Consider the following 23,038-nt stretch of genomic DNA (forward strand, 5'->3'; position numbering starts at 1 on the left):
GATTCTTCCTGTTTCCTCAGCAATGCTGAGGAATGCTGATGGGGACAGTCTCTAAGGAGCATAGGATGCTGCAGCCTCGCACCAACACGAGCTCAGAACTGCCTCCCTGCTCCTACCCTTCTTTTTCTCAATCCACACCAAAAGCTATAAAAGATATATTCAAGTGTGTCCAAACCTCTATTCAATTAATTTCTCCTGCCTTTGATATTAAAGTGGCGTGCGAGTTCTCAAGCAGAGGATTTGCTCTAAACATTAATCCATGGCAGGGATCTCCCATGAGTTCTGAAATTACCCAATAGCCCCTCGTTGTAGTTCTCTGGAAAATTCTGAAATGAAAATTTATACTTTTGGGTTCTTGAACAATTGTCTCTGTTTTCCTGCATTATCTAGACCATGATTATGGTACATTTACACATTCATGGTACCACTGAATGTCTAGTAGGGGTCTGCTATTATCAAAGTCTTACTTTCCTGCTGATTTTTTCCCCTATAGGCTCAGTTTGAACTTAAAACGTTTCACATCCGAGGTGAGCATGCACTAATAACAGCGAGCCTTGAAGACACCATTGAAAATCTCAAGCAACAGTTAGAAAAGCGCTGGGGAGGAGGATGTGAGGAGATGAGAGATGCTTGCGTCTCCACGGACGATGACTGCTCTCCAAAGGCCTTCAGAAATGTGTGCATCCAGACAGACAGACAGACATTTCTCAAGACATGTGAAGGTGAAAGTAAGACAGCCAGAAGCAACCAGATAGTACCCAAGAAGCTGAATATCTCTCTAACCCAGCTCTCTCCCCCAAAAGACAGCAAAGACACCCACACCCCACTTCAGAGAGAAGGCATCTCATCTAATCAGCAGAAGATATCGCCCCCCACTCCCACACCACCAACACCACTTCCTCCCCCTCCCATCCCTCCTCCTCCGCCTCTCCCACCTGGACTTGGACTTTTGCCGCCAGTACCACCGATATTGCCTGTGAGTCCTGGGTCACCACTACCACCTCCTCCACCCCCTCCACCCACTCCCCTGCCTCCAAGTGCTGGCCTTCCTCCACCTCCTCCCCCACCACCACTTCCTGTCAGTGGAGGTCCTCCTCCTCCTCCTCCTCCTCCTCCTCCACCACCACCGCCTCCTGCAGGACTTGCACCTCCACCTCCTCCTGGACTGTCCTTTGGACTCAGCTCTTCTTCCAGCCAGTGTCCTCGAAAGCCAGCAATTGAGCCCAGCTGTCCCATGAAGCCTTTATATTGGACTAGAATACAAATAAGTGATAAGAGGTAAGCTCACCCTTGGCCCAATCTCAGCTACAAATTCATAGGATTCTTCCAAAGTGATGTTTTACTATTGACAGTTCAATATTCATATTGAATAGCACCCACTCTCAAATCTAATACGATGAATGCCTTGGATGCACAAGCGTGTGGGGGAGATTGTCTTTGCCAGGTCCTCTAGAAGGAATGTGTTGATTATCAGATTCCTCTTTAAGGTAAACATTCCAGTCCGTGGACTGGAGAGGAGTCCAGCTCTAACTATGCTGGGGCCAACTCCATCATGACTATTAGCTGAGTAATTATAAATTAGAGCAGAGTCTGCACTGTTGGTTCACTGAGGATTTCTACAATATCTTTTATGATATTCTTTCTTGATTTTTGATAACCAGTTTTGTGATCATATGTTGATTTTTTTTTCTATCACTATGATAAACACCTGAGAAAAATGTGGAAGAATTTATTTTGGCCTATGATCACAGAGATTACAGTCTGTCATGGCAGCAAGAGTGTGGCACAGTGGCGTAACTCATCTCCTAACCATGAAGGAGAGAAATAGAATACACTAGAAGCTTTCTCCTTTTATGCCATCTGAGCCGTGAGCCTGGGGGATGTTGTGCTCAGGCGCGATCTTCCCACCCTCAGCTCATTCTCTCTGGAAATGTCCCTATAGACACATACGTGTCACTAATCTCTTAGAAGCTTCTTGGTGAATCTGAATATTTGATGGTTTATGTTTATGCTTTTCACTATTTATGAAAATACTGAGATATGGCTGAGTTATTCATTGTTTAGATCAGAAGAGAGTCTTAAAATATACTCCTCCACTTTGAACTCTGGTTCATGAGACTTCTTTTATCTCTGTATTACTTGTTGACCCCCAGAGAAAGTGCCTGTGCATGGAGAATTGATGTGGAGAGTGCCTTCTTTTGTATATATTATTGAGCTGGGTCTATAAAGCAGAAAGTCATGATGACTGGGAAACTGCCACCCTAACAAGTCACAGTTAGACTTTTTGCTTCATTTCTGAATCTCTCAGAGGGACAAACGAGAAAGATAATGACTTATTTCCTGACCACTTTCTAGTTTTTACATTTATGTGTTAGCAAAATATGATGATGATGATGATGATGATGATGATGATAGTAATAATTTAAAACTACATTTCTAAGCTCATTCCCCAATTCAAAATTTGTAGGCTTATGTAAAATCTTGCTTAGAGAAGGCAAGATAACTAAACAAAATAGCATATAGTTCATATATATGTGTGTGTATGTGTATGTGTGTATATATATATATATATGGAAACCACTGTAAGAACAGGGGAAATACCCCCAAACTAAGCATGTGCTAAACAAAGTTGATGATGTACTTCATATTGTCCCAGTCTTCTTGCCAAAAAATTAGGGTCAAGAGTTTACTTGTGGAACTTTCTAGATATATTTATTTAATGCTGATAAAAGTGCTGTACAATGAATGGTTTAAAACAAACAAAACAAGATGATCCTAAAATAGTTCCCAACACTAACACTAAAGTGCTAGTGTCTCATTTCTCATTGGAGACTTGGATATTTCCTAAGAGATGAATTCCCAGAACATTTGAGTCCTGCTTCTTTGTTAGTGCTCTCGACTCATTGTGCAGTCACCCTACAGTGATGAGTCCCACCTGTGAGGCCTGGACTAGTGCATCCTGGCAGCACATGGAACTGTCTCACGCCTGTTTCTCACTCTCATGCCTCCACTTCATCTCCCCGAGAGACTTCATGAGCAACTGTAGACAGAGCACCATAAAACTGAGGTCTGGGAGGACAGGCCTTTCAAGGAAGAGTAAATGAGAATTGGGGAAATCACTGGATTTTTTTTTCCATCTTGTAGTTTTCCACCTTTTAAAATGGAAAACAGTCAAATGTTCATGCTGTCGTTAGTTACACTGGCTGAGCCAGCTCTGCAAACATTATAAATCCAGTATTTCACTTTCAAGTCAAATGAAAAGTAGATGAACAGGCATTAGGGGTGACCGATTGGGTCGATGTCTCAGCCTTGTCCCCTCTGTGATGTGTTAAGACCTCAGCAGAGTCACTTGCCAATGTAACACATTCAGGATCTTTCATCAAGGATCCCTCAAAAACAAAAACAAACAAACAAACAAACAAAAAACAAAAACAAAACAAAACAAAAAAAACCATGCCTCTCAGCACAACTGCTTTGAGTATGAAACTCACGACTCAGTACCAAATCATTTAATAGTATAAGTTATATGTATTATATGTAAAGTAGACTATATCTTTATGTTACATAAAGGCAGCTTTATTTTTAGTTTTAATTGAAACAGAAGTATATGTTGAAACAAAGGTAAATATTGCTCGGTGTCATGATCGTGCCATGCTTGTACATTTGAAAAATCAACATAGAAGAAGTTTACCTTTTCTTTCTGTGGCGTTAATAATAACCTTAGAAAGCATCTCAATTCCACCCATGTGAAGAAAGTAAAGGGCACATTCTGAATGAGGGCACCTCCAGAGAAGCCTGTGCATCCTGGCTTTTAGAGGTGGTTCAGACATACATGACTTATTGGCAGCTTCTTGTTCTCTGCTTCCTAACAGAATGAACCCACTTCCACAGAGGGAAATACAAATCCCCCATGGATGTTTCTGTGGGAGTCCTCCTGGGGTGCTGGTGCACAGTATGGTTTTGTGTGATAGTATTGTCTCCGGAGGGATGCTGTCAATCAGTATGTCAAATGAGCAGCCAGCAAGTCAACTGATAAAGCCCATAAGACTATGATGATCTGACTTAGTCCCGAATGCTGTGTTTAAAATCCTCAGAGTGAGGAAATCTTTACCTTAAGGTTCCATTGTCAATCTTTTGAAGAATTACTTTGGACCTGTGAAATGGTTTTGCAGGGTAGGATACATGCAGCCAACCCTGGTGACATAAATTTGATCCTGTGGATCCTGGTGGTAGAAGACAGAACTGAAATTGTCCTCTGACCTGTAGCTGCACACCATGGCATAAATATCCTTTCTGCATATACATATCTCTCCCACACAGGCATATACATACTATGAATAAGTAAAATATAATATTTTTTTTTTAAAAAGAGAATGCCTGTCCACGTTTAGAATTGCCTTCTTGTAATACCATTTTTACCCACAGGAGATGCTATGGCTGAGAGAGGAGTGGTTTACATGGTCCCAAACTTCACCTTCAGAAATTCTAGTCCTAAGGGCCTTCTCCAGACCTTTTGTACTGAACTAATGACCGTCATGCTTTTTGGATGTTTGCGTGAAGATGTGGGTTAAAATATCCTGTTATATATTTTGACTTTCAACCTGTGTGACATGAAAAGCCTTTATCCAGGCTTTAACAAGATTTTGTATTTTTCCTTAAGTGAGCTAGAAAAAGATTTTGTCATCATATTATACTTTTTCTTGCTTTGTTTCCTATAGTTAACTTGGTGCTTTCTCTTTTAAGCCATGATGCCACACCAACTTTGTGGGACTCCTTAGAAGAACCTCATATTAGGGACACCAGTGAATTTGAATATTTATTCTCCAAAGATACAACTCAACAAAAGAAGAAACCCCTGTCAGAGACCTATGAGAAGAAGAACAAAGTAAAAAAGGTACCATGTGGTTGTCATTATAATCATAGGCCCATGGGAATTCACTACATCCTGCTGGCTGGTGCTTTCTCTGCAGAAAATTATCTAAATCTTGAATGGCAAATGGATGCAGTTAGTTGAAGAAACCTGGGCTTGCTGTTTTGGTTCTATCTTCTGAATTTTTAAATTTTATTCTCAACTGTTGTCTTAGTTAGGCTTACTATTGCTGTGATGAAACACTATGACCAAAGAGTTGTAGAGGGAAAAGCTTGTTATGTTTATGTTTCCTTATCCCTCTCCACTATTAAAGGAAGTGGGGACAGGAACTCAAATAGGGCAGGAACCTGTAGGCAGGAGCTGAGGCAGAGGCCATGGAAGAGTTCTGTGTACTGGTTTGCTCCTCCTGGACTGCTCAGGCTGTTTTCTTATAGATTCCAGGACTCCTAGCCTGAGGTGGCCCCACCCACAATTATCTGTACCCTTTTACATGGATAACTAATTAAGAAAATGTCCTACTGACTTGCCAGCAGCTGGATCTTAGAGAGGCATTTTTACAATAAAAGTTCCCTTCTCTTTACATGACCCTAGGTTGTGTCTGGTTGACATAAAACTAGGCAGCACAACTATAGACATTAATTCTATTGAAAAATGTGTTCAAATTGCTGTAGTGAAAGTAATTTGTATTCCACCAAAAAACAAACAAACAAACAAACAAACAGATTTTATAGGATTGTGGTTATTGCTCAGTTGGGAAAGTGCCTTGCCACCAAGTATAAGGACCTGAATTTGATCCCAAAGGGACCAAAAAGCCAGGAATAGCAGCACTGAGTACTACACTGTACTATCAGCATTGAAGAGACAGAGACAGGAGGGTCCCTGGGGCTTGCTGTAGAGAACTCCAGGTTCAGTGAGAGACTGTGTAATTGAAGACACCCACTGACAACCTCTGGCCTCCAAATGCACATGCTCACAGGTTTGTAAGCACTTCCTCATGCATACATAAATATGTGCATATATGTGTAAATATATCTCGTTCATAAATTCATTCTTAGATCCAATGTATTGGACTGTGTGGTACAATGCAGTGTACTTGGCCTGTGCTAGAATGTGCTAGGGGATAACATGTAGCCATTTCAATAATAACAAGCAAAATGGAATGTTCAGTCCTTTAACTACACTAGGTACTTTTCTTCAGTAGCTACTAAATATGGTAACACAGTAAGTTCTATTGGACAGCTCTTTGTAAATATTAGCAATATGTGGGATGGAGAAAAACTAACCCTAAAATGGTCATTGCCCTTTGGAGCTTAGCGGTTATTAATACAAGCAAACCTTGGCAATCATACCGAGAAAGAATCAGTATAGGCAAGGTGTGGGCAGGACCTGCAGTTTTAAATGGGGCTTTTAAGGCAGGTCCTATTGGAAAGATGACTTCTGTGTAAACACATGAGGATTTCAAAACCAAAAGCTACTAGACTTCTGTAGAACAACCTCACCATCCTCAAGCAATCATGTAGATGTGAGCCCTTGCTCTCTCCTAATCCCTTAGCTATAACACAAGAAAACATCTGGTGTGGCTTAGTAAGTCCCCCAAGGGCCTATTTGGTAAGGCTTTGGGTCCCCAGATGATGTTACTGGAACCTTTAGGATATAGTGCCCCATGAAGGTCTTTAGGTTACTGTGTACCTGCCCTCAAGTCTCCTTGATACCAGCTCACGAGGTGGGTCTGCATGTTCTTGAGGGCTTTGCCAAAGGCTGGAAGTAAAAGAGACACCAGATTTTGACAGAACATACAGAATAATGAGTGAATACAAACCTTTTCTCATTCTAAGTTATTTGCCTCAGGTATCTTGTTATTGTTTGTGAAAGCTGACTAGCACAACAGTCACACATCAATCCCTTCTAAAATAATGAAATGCATTCATATCATACATTGTCTGAGGTATGTGAGTAGCCCACATTCTCTGATGGCTGCTCTCACGATAGCTATGGGTACTGCCATTACTGCAGTTCCTTTGCATTCATGTTTTTTTAAATAGCGGAGTGGTGCTAAGGACACAGTGAGCCCTGGTTCAGTTGCAGATTGTCTCTGGGAACTTGGAGTGGTTGTTTTCCTTTGCACATTTCCTCTTTCCTATAAAACATAATGATCAATACCAAATCTACTTGACTAGAGTGCTGTCAAGTCTATGGGGATCCGAGAAAGTTACAAGTATATATCAGATTGTAATGCTGTCATCAGTATTCCTTCTTAAATTATGTGGTAGGTTTTATGTGTCAGTTCATACTCTCTATGCTGCCACAATCACAATTATATTACATGAAAGGAGCTGCAACTTACAGTAGTTTTGTGATCCAAATTAAGTTTTCTCATAGACCTAAAAATATGATCAATAATTTTTCTCTTTCAAGTTCTCTGGAAGAGCAACAAGTGATCTATCTTTCTAGTACACAGCGTAAATCCTTTAAAAGTATGTATTACACAGGTTAACTCCTACCCAGCCTACCTCAAAGAAGATGATGAGCATCAAAGAACCTCCTTATGGAGATGGCTTCAAATGCGGCAAACAAGCCACTGGGCAAAATGTCCTTGTTTCTGCCACAGACAGAATTCTGCCTAAAAATGGGCAAGCTTGGATGCAGGCAGAGTTGACAGCAAAACTCTGCCAAGACAGGGTAAGCAAGTCCTCAATAGTTCCTGCTTCAGAAATATGTCTGTCAGATATACTGGGCCAGAAGGCTGAAGATAATGCTCCAACATTATAGAGAGTTTTGGGTGACTGTTCAGGCAGCAAATTATCTCTGTCATTTTCTTATTTGGGGAGCTGCTAACCTGTACTCCCTGTTTTCTCAGGTAATTAATTTTACTCTTTCTCAAGTCTCTAAGGGGTTGGAGACCAGATAGTTTAGTTTTACAATTAAGCTTAGTTGTTTAGGGGTCAAGATGTTTTTAGGTCTGGATAGCTGTTTTAAGTTGATAGAGATGAGATATGATAGATATTGATTCACATTCAGCATTGTAGACTCATCAAGATAGAAAAGATGTTTTCTTCAAGTTTGTCAAATACAAACAGCCAAAACACTATGAATGTAACATTTATATAATCCCTAATTGTTTCATGGTCCTTCTTGCTGTATGTAGTTTATTGTATATAGGTGTAATAATATAAATGTATATGTAAAAAATGAGCAAGTCTGCTATGAATATAGTTTTTAAAAAGTATGTATTTCATAGAACAACTGGGGTTGTTGTGTAAGAGCAGGTACCAGGTAAAAAGTCACTAACGAACCATGAATGTATTCCAGGAAAGTTAGGTTCTTACAGAGGCTACATGTGTGCATGTGTGCATGCCTGTGCGCGTGCCCTGTGGTCAGGCTGGTTTTTTTTAGGTGCCGTGCATCACTAGAATAAAGGCAGAAGAAAAATCCCTACTTTCCAAAAACAACCTCAGTTTACCTCTGTTATCAAGAATTCTCTAACAGAAACTGCCAAGTATGCACTACCGTATTAATTTCTTCTGTGTTTTCCATTTCTTTTTCAAATGTATTGCTCTTTTTGTTTCCCTCTGTGTGTTTTGGTAACATGTTGTTTCCTCCTAAAATGGATTATTTCTGTTTTGGTTAAGTGAATATTTGTTTTCAAATATGTTAACATTTGGTCATTCATTTGAGTTTCTTATCTCCTAATTGTGTGCCTGTTCAACAGTTGATTTTAATTAAGGCAATTAGTTTTTGATTATTTGTTTTGTTGCCCTGTCTGAAGAGACATGTGCTTCCTTTGAACTCTCTAAGCTTTCTCCTTGGTGAGGTTCCATCACCCCATAGAATCTACACGCATGTGTGTTGTGTTTGAGGGTTCACTGCAAATGGAGAAAAAATCTGGGTCCAGAAGTCTTCACCAGGTGGGGAGGGAATCTATAGTTTTCAGTTTAGTTTGTATCCTACCTTAAGTTGAGGTTTTTAAGTTGTAAAGAAAGTAAAAAGCTAAATCGATGCCAGAAGACTGCAGATCTGCCACTTTGAGCCTACACAGCCTCCATGCCTGTGGCCAGATTTTAAACATCAAGATGGATCCCTTGGTCTCATCTAGAATCAGATGTTTGTTTTCTTTTCTCCTGAACTGAAGATGAAAGTGGCTTTTCAGAGGACTTTCAGCTTTGGGGGCCAAATCCTTCAGCACAGTCATGAGATGGTCCCCATATGAGAAGACCATGAGAACACTTGCCAAATAGGCCTTTTTATAATGCCTGAACTGGAGAGGGAGAGCCATGTGTGTTGGTATTGAAGCATCCAGCTTTGTGAATCTTGGGAGGAGTAGCTCAGCTAATATGGAGGCAGAAACGTACAGATCTCTCAAGTAGACCTGCTGTATTCCACATGTATGCTTCTTCAGAAAGGTTGGGCTTTATTGTTGAGTCTTCTGAACTCAGGTGAGACTTTCTAAAGTCAAGCTTTATAATGCTGTTTACATTTTGCACTGTTGATCCTATCTTGTACTAAGATAGACATGGATTCTCAAACTGAGCAGGAATCTTGTTTTATAATATGTAGTCTAAAAATTAGAAGGAAACTCACTCATAGTGTAGTTCCATTCTCAGATTAGGACATAGAAACCAAGGATGAAGTGACTTCTAGGGCTTTGCACAACTCTAACTGTGAAGATGTTACTGATAATGAGCATTGGAGCATATCAAGAGCTTAAGCATATGTCTGTGGTTCCTTTAATAACTCACCTTACCACACTGTTGATAATCACAGCTTTTACTGAGATGACTGAGTTGAAGATGATGAATAAGAACAGTCATTGCTGCAGGAGCCAGGACACAGGTACACTTGATAAAGTCTAAACTGTTTCTTCCATTGTGAGATTATCCAAAGTGTTCCTCAGGACACAGGCACACTTGATAAAGTCTAAACTGTTTCTTCCATTGTGAGATTATCCAAAGTGTTCCTCAGGACACAGGTGCACTTGATAAAGTCCAAACTGTTTCTTCCATTGTGAGATTATCCAAAGTGTTCCTCAGGACACAGGTGCACTTGATAAAGTCCAAACTGTTTCTTCCATTGTGAGATTATCCAAAGTGTTCCTCATTGTTCCATTACAAAAAAAAAAAAAAGGAAAAAAAAAAAAAAAAAAGAATTCAAACTCCGGAAGAAAAATGTGTGCCTTATGTACAATTACTGCAACAAAATACATAGATTTCAACTGTATTATTTCCCTTGAGTCAACCCATTGCATTTTACTAATTGATTTTAACAAAAAATTGTAGGAATGACAAATTGCACACATAGGTAGTTGCCACCCTCACTTGTTACAGTAGGTCCATCAGCCACTACAAGCACAACTGTAACCAAACTGAGAACAAGAGCTCAGAACACAACAACTGATAATAACACCACCACTTGGTACAATCTTTATTATCCCTTTATTCAGAGCAAACTATTTTCCCACATCAACTTTTTTTTCTATAAAATTGAGACTATCAATTCCTTAGTGTGGCTGTTATGGGAATAAAGGAAAATTATAATTATAAAAATTCCTTTAGGCATCCTCAGGACTTTATGTTAATCTATTAATACACTATTGTTATGTCAAAGCCTTGGGATGAAAATATTACCAGTTGTGTTGACACACACTTCTAATACTGGCACCCTGTTAAAGTTGTTTTTATGAAATTGTGTTTGTTTCTCAGTTTCTCTTTTAACCCAACTAGCACCTAAATAATTGAGACTCTATTATATTATTTGCTTATCAAGCTTTACAGTACAATACTGAGACATTATTACTTTCTTCTTAACCCTCTAAACTAGTCTGGCTTCCTCCCAGTGTAAATCCCCAAGATACTTGCACTTTATGGCATTCTCTGCTCAGGCTGAATCTCCTGATCTCCTAAGGCAGAATCCCCTACTTCCTCTTCTAACTCCTCCTCTCCTGGAGGGCAGGGAATCTAGCCCTATTCTCTCCCCTCTACAGTGATTGACATATCAAGGGACAATTGGGAAGCAGTGTTTACACAACATTAAGGCAGGAGATTCTCAGAACAAGGATTGCAACCAGACATTGGGTGGGGGGGAGGGGCAGGGAACAGAAATCAGCATTTGAATTGCACAATAACCTTATGCCTACTGCCCAGGAAGCAGAAGCAGGAGGATCATCTAGACTAGGCTGGGCTACATGAGACTGTGTCTTTAAAAAAAAAAAAGAAAAAAGAAGGAAAGAAAGAAAAAAGAAAAAGAATCTAGAATATCTCTGGACTGTTCTCTTTTTCCAATATTTATAAAAGCATTCCATAACTTCCTATAATGACACATTCCAACATCTAGTGCTTCATCTCAGGTTGGCTTGCCTTCTGTTTCCTGCACTGTAAGATAAGTGTTTACACTGTTGGTGTGCTCGTGTTTACTCTATCCCTAAGTTACATTTGTTCCTGAGCAAGAAGGTCAGTGCCTTGAGGGGGATCCAAGTGTCTGTCTCTGTTGTCAGAGGCTCTTTCTCTTGGCCTCTGTCAAGGAGGTCACTGTGTTGATAAGCTTCCCAGTTGTGTTCTAAACTTGCCTGACAGAAAATCTGCAAGGTCCTCCAGTACCCGTCTGCTTCTGTGATCTGACGTTGAATGATGAATCATCTCTGTTTGTTTCCTCTTCTGTGAGATGTATCAAAAGCATTTTCCTCCATCTGTCTCCTTAGTAGATATTTCTTAAGAATTATTGAGATACTGGCTATTTTCTCCAAGCCCTTTTGGGGGAGATGGGCTGTGATGGCTTAGCAGCTGATACTCTGTTGAAATTTTCTGGTGCCAAAATCCTTCAGCATTGATTGTAATTTTGGTCACTTTGGCCAGGATTGTGGCTTTAATGCTCAAATCCCAGACTTTGTGTCTCACTGTAGAGGGGAGAGAAGGATGGAAAGAGCATTGCTTGGAAGCCCTACGTAAATTTATAGGGTTTTTATAACCTGCTGCCCTTCCAAGTTTATATTACTCCAGCCTTTGTAACAAAGATAATTTCTCTGAGCTGCCTTGGAAAGGTATATGTATTATTTCTCCCCTGGGGGTGAGGATATTTTTGTCCAGCCCCCCTTTTTTTTTTAACATTTCTCCTGTGTTTGATAAATGCATGTGGAGTTGAGCTATCCTGAACAGAATGCCTGTGTGACTGTATAAACCTGTGTCCTGGGAATATGACTACTTCACACAGATCTCTGGAATAGGAACTGGAATGATCAGGGCTCTCCTGTTCTGCAGGTAAGGGACCCCCAACTAGCCAGATTTACCCAAAGGAAGTGAGAGCTTTTCCCAGTCAGGCACCAGCATAACACAACGCCTTGTGAGTTTTATATATAACTGAGATGATCTCTGAAGCTGGCTTGCACATCTACTTTATCGGCTTGTTTTTTAAAAGTGGGTAAGACTTATCATATGTGGAGATCAGTGTTTCAGAATATCAAATCTTGTAAGTATTGTCCTGGGCCTTCAATTCTCTTTTCTCCAGTTGGCTCTTAAAGGAATAATTTCATCTGAGTTTGTAACTCAGGCCAGCTTGGGTGTCACCAGAACAGTCAATACCTCCCAAAAGCCACAAGAGGGCACCTTAGAATGAGAGTCACAGCTAAGTCCTTTCCCAGAGACAGCAATGGAAGCCCAGGAGGCCAGATTTTACACCATATTATCCTGAGTTCTCTGAGCCAAGTGCAGAATAGAAAAGCTTGTAGGCATCAGCAAAGGAAAACCTGTTCTAGGCAGAGTTATAGAGCTTGGAATGGATGACTGCAGTCTAAAATGGATGAACTTGGTTCCATTGGAATTCATTCTAAAATATACCCCCTCCCCACCTACCGACGACCCCCAATCTTTAAAATCTGTATAAAGACAGAGGTGAGTTATTTAGAGGCACGAGGTGTGATTAGATACCTGAAGATAAAGAAGGAGAAAACCAGTTAAACAGTGTTTTTTAAAAAAGTAACCTGGAACCTCATTCATTTATTCCCTTTCAAAGATGATAGCAATGACCAGAGCTGGAGAAGGGAGAAGACCCAGTGGCCATGCCAGGATATGGAGGTGGCAGCACTTCTTCCAGCTTCTGGATCTAAAAGAGAAGTAGTTTGAACAAAAGTCCTACACATGTCCTCAAGTTACAGCCTCAGGTCATGTGGATACTGTACCCTAAACTTGAAAATGTTTTGCAGGGTGCACACAACTCTCTGCGTGCATGGAGGCTACAGTAGCCCTTTCCAAAGCACAGGCAAATGCTTATGATAGTCAGAAGAAGTCTCAATTACTTTGGATTTTGAGGTATTTTCCAAGTGAAAATGCCCATGAACACTTTCACTAGTAGTAGTGATGCTAAGGGGTGTGTATCAATAGTTTAGTTGCTTGCTATATATTAACTTAGTAAGTTTCACAAGACCTCAAGAAGGTGGTTACTATCTTATTTGCATTTTGCCAAGGACGATCTGGAGTCTAGAGAGGTTGGGTAATTTGCTCAGCATTACGCAGCTCATAAGTAACGGATCAAGGATGGGCAGCTCAGGGGTGTGTTCTAAGTTACACAAAAACCAATACATTCATCTAAATAACTACAGTGTTGACTTCAGGTTCACTTGGCAAAGTTGGGATGTTATTTCTGGTCATTGTGGGGTGCCTGGTTTATAGTTCTGACTGACCTCAGCCAAGAACCAGATCCTGGATGAGGCCTTTGAAATCTCTGTAAGGCAGGTGTCTGATCTGTCAATAGATGAGCATGAAGGAGTCTAAGGCTCAGATGGTTACTCTGCAGACTTAACATCCACCAGCTTTAATGAGCAGGCAGCCAGACAAGCTAATCCCATGGGTACCAACATCACTGCGCTCCTGGGACATTTCTTGCGACTCAGCTGCCTTACAACATATGCCGTGTTGTATGAGTCACAGATACGTGGGCTTCATGGAGTAACTGTGATTTTAATAACACCTAGTCGTAACAGAATTATTTTTAAATAAAGTTTGTTGTAGGTACTAGGATATCAACTGGCAATGGTTGCAAAATCACAATGTTTTTGTAAGTAGCACGGCATCTTGAGAGGAAGTTTTAAACATCTCTTTCGAAGTACAAAATATCCGAACTTACCTGCATGAGGACATCTTTTCTCACACACATTTTGAAACTGAGTGTATGTGAGCAGTCAGTCAATTGGAACCCCATGTAGCCAACAAATAACAGTATACTGCAAACCAAGCTTGCAAACACATTTCTTCCTCTAAGGATGCAACATTCCTTCACTACCATGGCCCTTATATACAATGAGTGCTTGGCAGCCTTAGCCATTGGGGGAACTGGTCTGCCTTCAGTAGGCTGGCATAGCCCTTCATCACTGCCTCCTGCCATCCCTTAGTAGTGGACTTTTCACGTACTAGAGGCCAAGAGTTCAGGTTACACCAGACAGAGCTGTCCATTTACTTCCTAAGAGTCTGGTTTAACCCCAGTAGTGTGGCTACACTTGTAATTTTTGATAAAATACCTTTGACCCTGTGTGTGATTTCATTTGGGTCCTGACCTGAGTTCTCTCCAGCTGAGGCTAATTTGCATGGCTGTAAACACAGGCCTTACAAAGCTCCCCAACTGTGATAAAAGTACAAGAAACCTGAGACTACTGGAAATGAAAAAAAAAAAAATCAGTCTTTTGGTATCTAAGGCTGACCCTGAGTCATGCTTCAGCCCAGGAGGCTGCCAGTGAGCAGCAGCTAAAGAAATGTTACTCTGATTGATCTGATTAGAACTGCAAGGTTAGCCATGGTCAATTTACAAAGACAGTATGAGGAGAAATCATGTGTACACTCATGTTATGGGTCAGTGAGGCCCCTGCCAGAAGTTTGTAAAGCCCCAGTTCTGCCAGGACTGTTATCAGATCTCCTCAGTAGGGCACAAATGGGATTGGAGGTTTAGGGGGCCCTCCGGTAACGTGAATGACAAAGGGAATGGGACTACCAGTGAGTCACATCATGCTTGCTTCCAGCTGGATTCCTTACCTGCCAGCCCCTTCCAAGCCCCTGAGCTGCCCAGGCCCCCTGGAGAACCACTTTAGATACTCCCTGCCTTGGAAAGAAGGTGGAGAGGCTAATTTGACACAATCGTGCGGCTTTGTGCCGACCCGCAGAAGCAGCCAGATGGAACCCTATTGGGCATTTTGATCTCTTCCTTTACCACAACAGTGGTTTAATTGGGATCTGGCCCCAGGCCCTGGTTACTAAATAACCTGAGTTTTAGTGTTTTCATCTTCATTAATTAACTTTTATGCCAGGTGCCTTATTAAGTCGCATTAAGGTGTTTTGCATGTGCAAAGTAGTCTAGGTGAAAAGGGGTGTGTGTCTTAAAAGCAATAGAGAACTACAAGTACCAGGGTCCCATTCCTGATCTAGTTATCATCACATTGTTCTCGACCCTCTTGTAGACTCTGTCATCTTCCTTACTTTAAGACAAGCCTGGAACTCAACTTTTAAGCGTTGCTTTTCTCATGACTTTTTTGCGTTCTCATCAATCCTGGAGACTGATGGAGCTTCCTCCTGGGTTGCGGTTCTTCTCCTCCCTGTCCAACTCAGGAACCTACATGTGACTTGCTACTCTGGCATAAGGCACATGAATTAAGACAGAGAGCTGCATTTAAAATGAGGCCAAAGAAAAGCCACAGTGCTTAAGCTAGGGCTTATTCTAAATAGATCCGTCTGGACTCTAATCATCTTCCTAATGGAAAAACTGAGACACTGAGATGATCGCTCAGGGAAGAATGGGATTCAAAAGGCAGCAGTGAAATGTCGGCAGATGCTATGTTTAGAACGCATTAGTAAGACACTGGAGAACCGACCTCACTGATGCTTTTGTGAAACTCAGCCTTTTAGGGCTTAGCCATTGAGTTGCACCCCATGGAGGCTGTGGGCTTCTGGGACTGAATATGCTTGGAGACAGAGGTAGGGCTTGGGTCAGTGTGCAGAATTCTCACCTGTCAGCTGAGATCTCCATGTCTGCTCAGAGCAACAGGAAGTCAGTGGCAAGGGGGCAGAAGAGGCCATTGATGCCAGGTGCCTTACTAAGTCACATAAAGGTGGTTTGCGTATGCAAAATGTCCTAGGTAAGAAAGGGGTCTTAAAAGCAATAGAGCCTTTAATCCCAGCACTCAGGAGGCAGAGGCAGGCAGATTGATGTGAGTTCGAGGCCAACCTGGTCTACAAAGCAAGTCTAAGATAGGCAAGGCTTCACAGAGAAACCCTGTCTGAGGGTGGGGGCAAGCGACAGAGAGCTATAAACACCAAGGTGTCATCCTGCTCACATTGTTCTTTACTCTCCCATGGATTCATAGACACCTTCGACTTCCTTAGTTTAAAACAAGCCAGGAATCCTTTTTTTTTAAAGTGCTATTTTAAAATTTTTTATTTCATTTATTCACTTTACATCCTCATCCTACCCCTCTTCCTCCTCTCCTCCCAGTCCCACCCCCTCCCTCAGCCCCCTACTCCCCCTTCCCCACACCTCAGAAAAAGGTAGCCTCCCCCCAACAGCCTCAGCATATCAAGTCCTATCAGAACTGAGCACATCTTCTTCCACTGAGGCCAGGCAAGTCAACCCTGCCATGGGGGACACAATCGAAGAGCTGGCAACAGAGTCCAGTCAAAGATAGCCCCTGCTCTCTTTACTAGGGCGACCTACATGAGGACTAAGCTGGCCATTGGCTACATCTGTGGAGAGGACCTAGGTCCAGTCCATGTATGGTCCTTGCTTGGGGCTTCAGTCTCCACAAGCCTCCTGGGCCCAGGTTAGTTGGCTCTCTTAGTCTTCTTATGGAGTTATTGTCCGCACTTTGTCCTTCTACTCCCCCACCCCTCTTCTACAAGCATTTTTCTATCCACTGCTGGGTGGAGCCTCTCAGAGGCTAGGCTATGCTAGGCTCCCGTTTGAAAGCATAGCATAGTATCGTTAATAGTGTCAGGGGTTGGCACCGTTCTATGGGGAGGGAACACAACTGTTAAGCATTACTTTTCACATGACTATTGAATGCTCATCAATTCTGAAGACCAATGGAGCTTCTGCCTGGGGTATATATCCAACCATGTGCTTTCTCTAGCAAGCCCAATGAGATAAGAGATTTGTGTAGACTAATCATAAAGGTAGAGTATAAGAAAGCCTGAGGGGCTTGAGAAACAGCAAACCTTTCCACACACGGGACATCTTCCTGAGGCTCGTCTGTACAGTTGTTTGCATAAGATATTTATTCACTGTAGCCACTGCATCGCCAGCACCACCATCACCACCACCACAAACAAACAGCAACAATAATGAAGCTCTTTAGTGGCATCCCAGAGGGTAGCTGAAGGTTGGGTTATACCAGATGTCTCCTCTCTCACTCAGTGCTTCTTGGGCCCCCCTGGCTTAGCAGAAATCCCCTTTGTTCTATCCTTATGTTCATGTGGGCCCTGCTGGGGCACAACTGTGCTATTAAAGCGAAGGAATTTCAGCCAGCTGCTGGGAGATGAATGCCCTCGATGCCAAAAGAAAACCAAGGGATAACAAAATGTGCCTCTGCTTCTTGGCACTATTTTTAGTTGGCTTTATGTAGCCTATGTCTTTGGTACAGTGTAAAGCATGGCAGGTAACACTACATGGCCTCCTTCAGTCTTTGTAGACTACGATGGTAATAAACAACTTATACAAACATGTAAGTGAAATGGCTGATTTGGACCATGATGAAATCCTTAATTATGACACTTTTCCTAGGCTGACTTCTCTACTCAGGGTTAACAAGCACCCTGAGTTAACTGCCACATTTATATATGTGTAAAAATTTTAAAAGCAGTTTTGTTTGTTTGTTTTTGTTGTTGTTGTAGGGCTTTGAGACAGGGTCTCATTCAGACTGACTTAGAGTTTGTATTGATCCTCTTGCCTCAGCCTCTGAAAGTCTGGAATTATGTGTGTGAAACACTGTGTCTGGCAAAGCAAGAAGCTTTGTTTTGAAGCAATTTTAGAAACCATAAGGAGACCCATTGCAAATGTCTACACATGATAAAAAACGTTTCCACATAGCGCACATCCTGAAGGAAAATCCTGAAGGAATAGTGAGATGGTGTGAGGACTCGTTCATTCATCCACACATTCAAAAACAGAAGCAATGTACACATGTAAATATAAACCATGCTTTCATTTTCCAAAACTCTAATCATCAGTACTAGTCATGGGCTAAGAAATTAAGTATAAAAGAATTTGGAGAGTAATCACCACAAAAAAATTTTTTTTAAATACTGGGTGTGAAAATCCAAAGGGAAAGCTGTGAATCTTTTTTGTACAGTTGTGAATTTTTAAATCAGATAAAGATAAAAATATGAGGCTTCCAAAATTAATATTTAGAACAAAACAAACAAACAAAACCAAAGGAATTAGGAGGAAATTTTGAGTTAATAAAAGAAAGCTGGGGTTTTTTTTTTTTTTTTTCTTTGCAAGAAGCTGTTTTGTAGAGATGAGCTGTAAATATTTTAAAACGAAATGAGAATGGACATTTTAGGAAATTAAAGCACAGCACAGAAAAATCAATATGGACAATGGTTTCTTTGAAAGCTGCAATAGTATTCAAAGAACTCAGCAGAACTGGACAAAATGAACAAGTGACAGTGTTGGGAAATAAGAGTTCAGGTCACTCCAGATGTAGAGGAGGTCTATGCAGCAGACCGTGGGCCAACCCCTGCCAGTAAAGGAAATAACGCGAAGCAACTCCCCAGAAAAATATCAACTATCAGAAGAGCCAAGAAGAAATAAGGCACCTGGATGGCTCTATACATACTAAGGAAATTAGATTAGTAGGTTCAAATCATCACACGGAGCACGAGCCAGGGCCAGATGGCTTTATTGCTCCTGGATTTTCCCCAGACACAGTGCTTCAGGGAATTGAGCACCATGTTAACGTCATTGATAGCATCCATGTCCTTGATGGCGCTACCAGACAAGGAGCCGGGGCAGATACAGGGAAAACCACAAAGGTAGAAACAAAGACCCTAGCCAGAATATCAGCAAACGGAATGCAGTGTAGCATAAAGACTGCTTGATGATAAATGTGGCTCATTTCAGACAGGAAAATTTGATTCAAATTATAAAATGCTTTTATAGATTAATGGATTGTTAACAGATTAAGGGAAGAAAAGCAATATGATTATCAAAAAAAGATGATGTAGAAACATTTGACTAAATGTGATGATGATTTACAATGAAATTTTATAGTTAACTTTGAGTGGAAGAGAGCATGGTTAGTGTTCAGCAAAGCGTCTATTAAAGAGGCACAAGGTAAAGGCATATTTGGTGAGAATTTTAAGGCTTTCTTGAAATCAGAATAAAACATGAAAACCTATGTCTACTGCTTTTGTCTGTGAGGTGGTAGAGACTCAAGCCAGTGCAGTCAGGCAAAGGAATGATTAACAAACCATGTTGTAATGGTAGAGATATAACAATATTGTTCTTACAGGTAGTTCTCTGTGTAGAGCCTCCCCTTACTGATGAATTCAACATATATATATATATATATATATATATATATATATATATATATATATATATATAATAGATATGTTGCGCATGTTAGATATAATGTTGTCTTACGATAACCAATGCATTTTTATATATTAGAAATAAGTAGCTTGGAATTTTAATTGTAATAATACTATTACAGAAGCATTAAATACCTCAGGATAAGTTTAAGCTTAATTAATATAAATTGCCTTTATTGAAAGCACTTAAGTAGACCTAAATAAAAAGAGAAAGGAATGTTTGTCACCATGAAGGACAAGCACTATTTCAGTCACCCAAGTGGGTTCATAGTGTCAAAGTACTGCAGTCAAAACAAATAGGATTCTTTGGTATTTAAGAGTTAATTCTAAAATTTACTTAGGAGAAAAATTCAAAAGAAACCAAAACACTCCAAAAATAAATAAAACTAATAACTGAGTGAAAGATCCCTTCTACTTCATAACAGGAAAAATAATGTGAGATTTCATAGGATACTATAGAAAACTAGTAATTGGTACAGCAAGAAAGATGGTTCAAAGAGGAAAGGACTACCTGAGCACATGTAAGAATAAGTCCATGAGAAATGTGGTGCCTAAAATCCATGGGCAAAATCAGCTACTGAGAAATTATTTTAAAAATTGGATACATATTGTGTGATAGGAAATAAAATTAAGCCCAGCCTCTCTCTCTTTTTTTTTTATAATTTTTTATTTTTATTTTAGTGTGAGGGTGTTGCCATTGGAACTGGTATTATAGACAGTTGTAAGCTGCCATGTGGTGGCTGGGAATTGAACCCGGGTCCTTTGGAAGAGCAGACAGTGCTCTTGACCACTGAGCCATCTCTGCAGCCCCAGCCCAGCCTCTCTTAATGAATAAAAACCAAGTATAATTCTAGTGAGGCCAAAATGAGAATGGAAAATACTGCTTTTGAAAAAAATATAGACCCCTATCTCCTGACCTCACATGGAGAAGATAAAGATAACCTTAACAAAAGAGGAATGGTGATCTTCTTGAAATAAAGCCTGCTCACTTGTGAGTAAGCACTTCAGAGTGTGAAAATTAAACCACATACTTGGAGAGCACATCCAAAATGCATACAGACAAACTAACATTCTAGAGTGTACATAGGAGTCTCTGAAATCACTAAAAACAAGTTCCACTTCCAATAGAGAGGCGGTAAAGGAAGAAAGCTCTGCAGGCAAAGGCACTTGGCATCAAGCACAAAGACCTGTTTTGATCCCTGGAACTTTCTTCACAGTGGAAGGTCAGAGCTGAGCCCTATGTTGTCCTATGACCAGCAAAAACATGCCACTATGTGTGTACACTCCCACACATATGTACACACTAAATAAGTAATAAATAAATTTGGCCAGACTTATAGAATAATCAGCCATCAAAAAAAAAAAAAAAAATATATATATATATATATATATATATATATATATATATATATATATATATATATATATATATACATACATATAACAAAACTGAGGTCCATTTAGAACCCATAGGTTTGGGAAACAATGGAAACGTAGTTGCAAACTGTTGGGCGGGCTAAGAACAGTAGTAACTCCACCTACAGCTAATAGCATTCAAATCTTCCTCAAGCTTGGAAGACAGGTTACCTCTGTCTAGTACATGTAAACCTGTGTGTATCCTCTGACCAGATTTTCATACATTTGTACCAGGAGACACATATAAACACATTTGTGAAGACTTAAAGTAAAATATGAAAGTGACAGTGGTGTCCATCAATGCTAGAATGGATAAAAGAACTCATATTTACTCCAAGTATAAAAGGTCAAACAGTTATAAAAAGAGTGAACTATAGGCACCTTCACTCATACCGGTGGTTCTCTTTGATCTTTGTTTTTGCTTGCATTCTAGATTAGTTTAGAACCTTGGTCTCTAACTAGCAAGCTTCCAACATATGCCACCACATCCAGCTACGGTGATGATTCTTAATATGACATTCAGTAAAATATTATCTAAAGGAAAATTACATTGCTCTAAAGTTCAAGAATAAGGAAAACTTAAAAAATTTTACAGGATTATGTGTTTGTGGCAAGTAAAGTTGTTTTTCTTTCTTTTTTTTTTTTTTAAGAAAAAAGGCAAAATAAAATTCTAATTGGGAAATGGTTACATAATCGCTATCTACGTATGATTAAATGGGAGGTGTGGCTGGCCTAGAGGAAGTGCAGTGCGATAGATGGGCAGCATTCCAAAGTATTGTGAGAGCATTGGACTCCTTAAGAAGTGAGATATAGTTCAAGTGACAGGACACAGGATGCTCGGGCGACTACATAAATCGCCTACTGTGTGTTTGCTATGAACTAGTCCATTTGAAGGAATCTTAAGGGGCTTACATTACTGATTCTGGAGTAAGTGGATTAGAGGCTTGCTCCAGGAATGGTGTGCTAAATAGAGATCACGGGACCCAGTACCACTCCTGTCACAGGAGACCTGAGCAGGCACGCATGCAACAGCATTTGCTTCCTCTGCCTGCTGTTCTGAGGGAGGAAGGAGCAGAAGGGTGATTAGAGGAGCAGTGTTCTAGCATCCCTACCACAAGTCCTAGCAGTCTTGTAGCTGTGGCACATGCACACACAGTGCTGTCCCAGCTCTCTTCTAGTCATCACCTTATGTGTTTGGAAGAAACTCTGCCACAAGAAACAGCCATGTCAGTGGCTGCTTCTTGGGGATTTAATAGAGTAGCATACCTTTCTGCAGAGATGGCCTGCTAAGACTCCTGAGAATTACTCTTGGTAAAGGGCATCTGCAAAAGGAAGCTGTGAGGTCACCTCAGCAATCTTCAAAAGAGGACATGTTTCCTTGTGAGTTCTGGGTCAGCTGTCACCACCCAGTGGCTGGAGGTCCTGAAGTCTGGACTGCTCACTGTGGCTTGATCTTCGCCATCCATGAAGGATTCTGAATAAGCCAGGTGATTTGCATCTTGGATATTCTTGAAATCAAAGGCCATCCATCATGTCTGATATGTTGAATTCAATGATTATCATATCAAAGACATATGATGACATTGAGAATAAAAACCTTCTCTGCTGCCCATTATCTCCAGGCAGCTTGCAGTAATTGCTAGCACGTGCTCTTTTCAGAAGACTAGCTAGCACTTCAGACTTAGGAAATGAAAGCAGCACTTGCGCAGCCAATAATGTATAAGAGACCAGGTTCAAGGTTTTCTTATTAGGTGGGAGATTGTACAGAGATGAGACAGAAAGTCCAGATGCCATGTAAACTTTGTTCTCAGAGTTTTTAGGAGGGTGATATAGGAGGCTGTGTCCCTGGGATTCACCTTATTTGAGAAAGATTGTTTTGCCACTCTTACTAACTAAGTGTGTGGATGCTTCTGTGGAAATCAACACTGGAGCATATTTCCAGGTAGTTAACAAATAGAAAAAGTTACCTCAAACCTCAGGGATTTATAAACAAAGAGATGGCTCAGTGGTTACCAGTACAGACTGTTCTTGTGAGTGACTGGAGTTCAGTTCTCAGAACCCACATTGGGCAGCCTACAACTCTGGCTCCAGGGGAATCGATGCCCTCTTTTGACTTCAGTGGGTACCCACACACATGTGCATATACACATTTGCTGACACACATACACAAAGAATAAAATAAATCTTTTAAGCA

At 40.7% G+C, this 23,038-nt stretch overlaps 1 protein-coding gene across 2 annotated transcripts in view; it reads left to right on the forward strand.

Moving 5' to 3' along the window:
• Positions 1-23,038, forward strand: part of Fmn1 (formin 1) — a 295,331-nt gene that overhangs the window by 111,092 nt on the left and 161,201 nt on the right. For both annotated transcript variants that reach the window (XM_051144337.1, XM_051144336.1), the window contains 2 exons: positions 494-1,278; positions 4,744-4,894. In XM_051144337.1, the coding sequence (XP_051000294.1) occupies positions 494-1,278; positions 4,744-4,894 (936 nt within the window). The remainder of the gene's footprint in view (positions 1-493; positions 1,279-4,743; positions 4,895-23,038) is intronic.

Source organism: Acomys russatus, chromosome 4 (genome assembly GCF_903995435.1).
Source record: "Acomys russatus chromosome 4, mAcoRus1.1, whole genome shotgun sequence".
Lineage (NCBI taxonomy): Eukaryota > Metazoa > Chordata > Mammalia > Rodentia > Muridae > Acomys > Acomys russatus.